General features: G+C 42.6%; 1 protein-coding gene across 1 annotated transcript; it reads left to right on the top strand.

Moving 5' to 3' along the window:
- The first annotated feature begins 682 nt into the window (after positions 1 to 682).
- barhl1b (BarH-like homeobox 1b) lies at positions 683 to 7,267 on the top strand. Its single transcript, XM_031277582.2, has 3 exons — positions 683 to 2,007; positions 4,772 to 4,994; positions 6,360 to 7,267. Exons 1-3 carry the CDS (start codon positions 1,557 to 1,559, stop codon positions 6,652 to 6,654), a joined length of 969 nt encoding a protein of 322 aa, XP_031133442.1. The 5' UTR covers positions 683 to 1,556; the 3' UTR covers positions 6,655 to 7,267.
- Positions 7,268 to 8,156: the final 889 nt, after the last annotated feature.

The raw sequence follows: 8,156 nt of genomic DNA on the forward strand, positions 1-8,156 counted from the left end.
GTTTGGGGATTTGGACTGAAGGCAGAGGAACCATTCAAAATAACAATTCAATAATAACAATGTTCTGCAATAATAATAAAAAAAATTAGAGGCCTCTACAAATTTAAATGATTTTAACAATAAAATAGGCCTAATAATAAAATAATAAGAATGTGTCCGTTTCGTCAATTTTGCAACATCAAAACATTTGCACCATAACAATGTTAAATCTAATAAACCGATAAATAAAATCTAAAAAAAAAAATGAAATAAGTGATGATGATTAAAAAAAAAAAAAAGAAGCATTCAGTAAAAAGAGGAGCTGTGGAGGTGGGAAACAAATCCAGAGAAAGAAAGGGAGTCGAAAAGAAAAACAGCGAGCCGCTCCACATAATAAGCCCATTATAAGCCTCATCAATGATGTAATGAAAGCAAACAGTGGGAAAATTGCCTGTAAACAGTTGGATCTGAGTCTCCTGATGAATTCAGTGTGTCTTTTATCAAAGTGAGGATGAGCCAGGGAGACGAGGGGAGGATGGGGGAGGCAGGCAGGCAGGGAGGGAGGGAGGCAGAGAGAGTGGGCGTGTAGGGAGGTCCACTTCCAGCTCCACCTCAGCCAATGAAGGCTTGTCACAGGGGACTCACGTGGACGAGGCGCTCTTAAAACCTAGCTCCTGACTTTTCCTCAAGTTCAATTTTTTGGGAATCCCTCCCACCCCTATCACATCTCGTCCGTTTACTTGCCAGTTGTGACTATTTAACCCACTTTACCTCTCCTTTTTTTCGATTCTGCGGCGCGCATCGCATCGTCCCGAGTCTTCCGCTTCTTCCTCTTCTTTTCCTGCTCCAGCTCTCGGACTCCTCTCTCTCGCTCTTTCGCTCTGCTTCGTGGTTCTTTTTTTTTTTTTTTTTTAAAGGTTTTGTTTGTTCTACTTAAAGGAATGCGAAGAGTTTTCCATCTGTCGTTAGTGTGGCCACATGACGAGCTGCCCTGAACATTTCCCCTCCGGTCCTCTCTCAGGTCTGACGCGCCTGTAGCTGTCCATGGTGCTGAAACGCTTTCTTTCCGAAGACACCGGTGCGCTGCTGCTGCTGCTCCCGAATTTCCAGACAGAGTCATTATTTCCGCATCTTTTCGAGTCCTGCTGCAGGTGAGATAATTGCAGCAATAACTGGTTCATCTTCTACTGTGAGGCTTCTGGACTCAAACAGAAGGAGTTGGTGCCAAAAGGAAGCAACAAGAATCGACTGTGCCTCTGCCAAAAGAGACTACAGCGGCTGCATCGATTTCAGGAGGACTCATCTTTCTAGACTTGACAAAAACGACGATCGTTGTAACGCAAACTTAGCCTGGAGATATTTGCTCTGTAGGGAACCAGTTGGGAAACTGGAAATAGCGGAGGAATACTCTTCATTTCGCGTATCCATAAACATTTTTTTTCTTGGTGCGGGGAGGAGGGGTACTTTCTTCTCTGCTGGATCAACTTAGACTTAAACAACCCCCCTTCCCCTCCCTCCCTAAAATAAAACTTGTCCTGAATACCAAATGGTAGTTTGAGGAGGCCTCGATCAAGACAATGGAGTCGTCCGCAAACGGGTCCAATTTTGGCATCGACTCGCTGCTGTCCCACAGGCCTGGAAGTCCGTTGTCCAAAGGGGACAGCCTGGCGGGGGAGTGCCGCTCGCCTCTGGAGTTCAGCCCGAGATCAGACGTGGAGAGCGGCTGCTCGTCGCCTCCATCGCCGCGGAGGGAGTGCGTGGATGAGGTTGCCCAGAGGCAGGCTCACGGCGTCGGCCTGCCGCCGCACCTCCAGCACGCGCAGATATCTGCGGGCTCGCAGCAGAGGACCGTGACCTCTTCGTTCCTCATCAGAGATATTCTCGCGGACTGTAAGCCCCTGGCCGCGTGCGCGCCATACTCCAGCAATGGCCAGCCGACTCAGGAGGCGGGGAGGCTGGCCTCCAAGATAGCGGAAGACTTTATGGAGAAAATCCACAGCAACTCGTCGTCAGACAGTGAATATAAAGGTAAGGACAGACACGGGGAGGGAGCCGCTCTGCTTTGGGAGTTGATATTGGAGGTGAAAGTGATCTAGCCTTCTGCTTACATACTGGACTTTAGGCTCCTGTAGAAAAATAGTTGTTCTTTTGAAATGTGATTCTGGTTGTGTCTGGAGTAGCTCCCTATATTTACCTTCCTGGGTCTATCGTTTTCTATGTTGTTCAGCTGCAGCTTGTCTAGTCTTGGTGCTTTTTTTTCTGTCCTAATTTCTAATTAGGCCAACCCAAATAAATACTGATTCAATAATAATAATAAAAAGGGTCAGAGAGATAAAAGTTTAAAAAAAATAGCTGTGCAATGTGGAAAAAATAGAGCATGAAGTTAAAACAACAATAAATTGAATTTCAATGAAAGCCAAACTGCTGTTTATAATATAATGTAGCATTTATCTGAGCTGGGTGATGACAAAAAAATAAGACTATATAAACAAAAAATAGGTAGCCTATTTTAAGGTGTTTTAGGCCTTTTCAGATTATTTCACAAAGATAACAATAATAATGATAATACTAATAGGCTAATAATAATAATAATAATAATAACACTAATAATATTAATAAGTAGGCCTAGCTTAGTGTATAAGAATAATATTTTTCTAACTCGGCTTGAATATTTTTGATAGAGTGAAAAACTGTAACATCTTTATCAATAAACTGCAATAGATTTCATCAGTAGCCGGCCACCGGAAGCCATCACTAAGGAAAATTCAGCCGATCCTCTGCTGCTGCATCGCGGTGGTGGAAATATGAGATTTGACCGTGCACGGTGACAGGCTAATGAGTTCACTTTTTCATTACGTTTTTTTACATTTCAAAATCAGCGGCTGGCTGCGTGCATGCGCGGCGCGTTTCAAGCTTCGCACTATAGCAGAATATCCAGAAAGCATCTGTTGATGTCAGGGAGGCAAAGGATGGGAGAGATGACAGGGTCGCCTCCAGATAAATGCCATCAAGGGCCTCTCTGTTTCCAATCATGTCAGCCATAACAGACATGTCACCTCCATTGACAGTTTAATGAAGCGGTGCCTGTAAAGAAGCCGACCGCTGTAGGCTATGAGGGGAAAATATTAAACTTCTACGATAGCCTACATTATTATTATTTCATTAGTTTATGTTTTATTTAGTTGTATCTACTTATAGGCTCACAATGGGCTTCTTCCTAATTCACTTTTCTTCAGCTATTGATACGGCGTCACGTCATCAATCCGCTCGACAAAATTCAGTGTGTGCGTGCGTGTGTCCGCGCGCTCCCGCGTGTCACAGTGTGGATGGAGATGCTCATCGACGCGCTGATGGATTGAGGGAGCCGCGGGGCCCACAGAGCGCCTGTACGGCACCTTTGATTTCCACCAATCCGCCTCCTATAATATTTCAGGGATTTGATGCAATTTGTCCCCGGCGCTAATCAGATTTGTAACCGCGCGAGGCCGCCCGGCTCTTGATTTCCACTCATTTCCACGGTCCTGTGAAGTTTCTCCGGTCGCGGTTGAAAGGCTCGTCCTTCCCTTGTGGCTCAATTAGGCGGATTATTGTGCTCCTTGAGACGATTCAACTATTCAACTACCAAGATCTCTACCCCGCCCCCCCCCCCCACTCTCTCTCTTTTCTTTCCTTTCTTTTAGTCAGAGAATTGACTATAAGGACTGTATATCAATGCTCGCCCTGACATGACACCACGCAGTGGAAGAACAAAGACTGCGGTTCTGCTGACGGAAAAAAAATGTCAGATTGGAAGTGCGAATATTGGAAGAGCTTTTCATAACAATTTAAGAGCGAATCAAATAGCTCCATATAGCCCATAGGCCCTGTTTCTAGTGCCGTGATTTCACACTCAAACAGTCGAAATGATCTGTTCCTCGAATGTAGATAAATACTTACAAAAACCCAGCATGCTGGTAAAAATCAGACATGTTTTTTTTTTTTTTTTAAATATATATTTTACCAATAAATGTTTGAAGCGTTTTTGCCACTTTCTTTAAAATCCGCAGTGAAGAAATAGTAGTCTTTGATTGACTTGGTGTTCAAACCTCAAGCCAGTGATTTAAGTTATTCAAAATAAAATTCACGGACTTATTTTCACGGATTAAATTAAATTCACATAATTTACTTCTCTAACACTGACGTAGGCTAAAACTTAATAAAATGAGGTTACATTTAAAAACAAAGAAGCCCCTAGATCCAAAGTTGGGCTTTATCACGTCTTTTGAAAGGGAGAGCAAGATTCTTTTTAATTAGTATTATTATTATTATTATTATTATTATGGGCTAATATTAAATCTAGCCAACCAATTAAGCCTTTATTTATATATAAGAGATCGCATACAGGACATGCAGCTCAAAGTCATTTCCGTTTAAAAGCACAGACATTGAATGTTAGTAGAATTCGGTTTTGCCTTGATCCAACTAGAGTTGTTCATATTTGACATATTTTATTATTTCTCCTGAATTAAATCCCTGTTTAAAGTAAGCAGCGTCACACTACTGAAAAGCTACAGGGCCATGAAAGTGACCATTTATTTTGTAATATATTTCGTGTTTTAGTTGACACTGACAGGCTATTTTGTCAGCCTGCTGCATAGATTTCTTCACGCCTCCGTGTATCGAGGTTGCACGTCCACAAAGATAGACGTATAGCGTTACATGACGCAGTATGAGTCCTTGGCTCGGTTTTTTACCTTCTTCTCTTCTTTTTGTCTCTTTTTTTCTTCTTATCTCGTCCGTTTGTGTCCGCCAGTGAAAGAGGAGGGGGACAGGGAGATCTCCAGCAGCAGAGACAGCTCTCAGGTCCGGCTCAAGAAGCCCCGGAAGGCCCGGACGGCCTTCACGGACCACCAGCTGGCCCAGCTGGAGCGCAGCTTCGAGAGGCAGAAGTACCTGAGCGTCCAGGACCGCATGGAGCTGGCGGCCTCCCTCAACCTCACCGACACACAGGTCAAGACCTGGTACCAGAACCGCAGGTAAAGACACTGCTGCTGCTGCTGCTGCTGCTGCTACTTAGGAGGGAGGGGAGGGGGGGGATAATCTGGTTTCTCACGGCTGGCGCAGGACTAGATGGACCCAGGGACGCCATGTTTTCCTGTTTTCCTTTCACCCTAAAAGGTGGCACGAGTTCATTCACTTAACTGCACACGAGCCGCTGCCACTAGGACTGAAACATCACGTCATTTTAGTATTGATTAATCGGCAGTTTTTTTCTCTCGGTGAATTGATTAATCGTATGGTCCATAAAATGTCAGATTTTAGTGGACATACACCCCCCCCCCCACCACACCACCACCACAGTTCCCCCAAAGCCCAAGGGGAAGACAGTCAGTTAGAAGAAAGTCAATACTCACTCACACTGATAACACACATTTTAACTTTTAACAATTGATCAGTTATCATAATAGTTTCTGATGTAATGTAATGTCAATCAACTAGTCGATTAAGCGTTCAATTACTTTCAGCTCTAACTGTTACTCCTACATCCGGTAAATTTACCAGTCCTGAGCAAATATAGATTTATTTTTTTCATGGTTTTTTTTTTTTTAGCACCCTTGTTTATTTCGATTATAGCTCTCTGTTAAGAGAAAAAAATCGGATTTGTGTTAATCGAAAGAAACGTGTGTCTTTCGATTAACACAAATCCGATTTCTTTGGGGGTTGGTGGTGGTGGGGGGGAGGGGTCTTGTCAGCCCTGAGTTTATTTCGTCAGTTTTCAGCATCTTCATGCAACAAGAATGACTTTTTTTTTTTTTAGAGCTCCTATCCGATTTCATTTCATTTCATACAATGACCCTGCAAATAGCCTGGAAAGCGAGGCGTCAACGTTTAGTAAATAAATAAAAGTCCCATTGCATGCACAGCTAAGAGAACCCGTCTCCCGCAATGTTTTCTGCAGTTCGGCTGAATTAACTTGAGCATTTAGTTGTCTGCAGCTTTGACTCTCAGGCAGCTAAATGACATAAATAAATATAAAACAACACTTCGGAGTATGAATAATGCATTGTTGCATGTGTGCATATCAATAATTCAAACAAACCACTATATCTACTCAATTATCTTTATTATGAATTATTCACCTGCATGGAGTGCATGCTGCCAATCTAACAGACTTATGGGTGTGAATACAAGTGGCAGGCTGGAGATTTGGGTGATTTAAAAAGAAGAAGGAAAAAAACAAACAAAAAAAAAACAGATGTATTCCTGACTTTTAATTGGACCCCAGGTAAACAGATGGGAGTTATTTTGCTAGGTGTCAGATTCAAACACACTCACTTAATACTAGGTGTATTTATCGCTACACAAAGGCTAAACCAGCGGGTTTTCTTTCTCTCTTCCAGGACAAAGTGGAAGAGACAGACGGCGGTGGGACTCGAGCTGCTGGCGGAAGCTGGAAACTACTCCGCCCTGCAGAGGATGTTCCCGTCCCCGTACTTCTACCCGCAGAGCCTGGTGTCCAATCTGGACCCCGGAGCGGCCCTCTACCTGTACAGGGGTCCCTCGGCGCCCCCGCCGGCCCTACAGAGACCTCTGGTCCCGCGGATCCTGCTGCACGGCCTGCAGGGGGGCAGCGAGCCGCCTCCGCCTCTGCCCCCCATGTCCGGCGTGCTTCCTCGGCCAGCTCAGCAGCGGTGAGCCGGCTTGCTGCACATTCTTTTTCTTTTCTTTTTTTCTTTTTGTACGGCGACGGCAGCTCGGGACTCAGAGGTAGAAATAAAAACAAAGACAGAAAAAAACGAACTGTTCGAGGCCTTTCATAATGGTGCGAAATGGCCGATTTAGGCTGAACCCTGTGGACGGAGCTTTGGGACTCAAACTGTGTCTGTGTGGAAGGATTTTTTTTTTTTTTTGGGACATGAGCTTTATTTATAACTTATTTATTTTTCAATATGAATCTAAGTTATGTATTTATTTGATACAAGTTGCAGTATTTTCAGTGTTTCAGTGTTTTTTTCTCCCATCAACAGATACAATTGTTGGTGGCACTTTGACCTACAGTTCAATGCCAATTAGACCCCCTATTATTATTATTATTATTATTATTATTATTATTATTATTATTATTATTATTATTATTATTATGTAGGCGTTCATGGATAGTGGCAGAGGCAGAAAGTAACATCCTTCCATGGAATATGAATATAATGTAATTTAGAGGATCCAAAGGAACAATGAGTAGCCTAAATCTGTCATTGATTTTTCTTTACACGTGAAGAACAAGATGATCAGCAGTCATAAACCTGTAAATAAGAATATTTTGCATTTTATTCGAAAGAGACTGATTTTAAAGAAACTTTGTTTTTTTGTTTTTCTGTTGGTTTGATCCATTGGTGCGTCTTTTTCAGACCACGGTGATCCAGTTAAACATAATAGGCTAGATTAGCCATCAGAAACTATACAGGCGAACGAGTCCGAATTAAAAAAGAAATAAAAATAATAAAAAGCATATTTGTCTGAGAAAGAATGCCTGGACCCACATTAAAAAAAAGGCACAAACACGAGAGCTACGGAAAGAAAGGAATCTATATACAGTCTTTTTCTTGTTCTTAGTTGAAGTTTTAGCGAAGTAAAAATGTCAAGTAATTTATTTAAAAAAAAAAAAATCCCTGCAGAGGGGAGCAATGGGAGACGCAATCACCTCAGTAAGGTTTTTATTTTTTATTTTATTTTTTTGGGATAAACAAATCGATCGGACTCGGGTCTCCGTCCAGGTTGGTTTGCTATAGATGTATTTGAACAGACGTTGTGCATTACTTATGTTACTTCATATGAAGCCGTGATAACCCTTACTTGTTATACTCTCCTTTGGTGAAAATGTATATTGCAGATATCAAACTTGTGGAGTGGTTCTCGTATATTTCCTGGATCGTTTTTTTTTTTTTTTAATTTCTATTTTCCGTTCCTCTAGCTTCCCCTAAACTCTCTCTCTCTCTCTCTCTCTCTCTCTCTCTCTCTCTCTCTCTCTCTCTCTCTCTCTCTCTCTCTCTCCCCATTTCGTGAAGTTCATTTTTTGGGGGTGAAATTCACAGCAACAGTTGGACAGAAAAGGAGGGGCTTGGGGGGGGGGGGGGGGGGTTTGATGTAAAAGAGAATTACTTTTATAAATGTGGAAATAAAAGTCTTTCATTTAATTACGT

The sequence above is a fragment of the Sander lucioperca genome, chromosome 14 (genome assembly GCF_008315115.2).
Source record: "Sander lucioperca isolate FBNREF2018 chromosome 14, SLUC_FBN_1.2, whole genome shotgun sequence".
NCBI lineage: Eukaryota > Metazoa > Chordata > Actinopteri > Perciformes > Percidae > Sander > Sander lucioperca.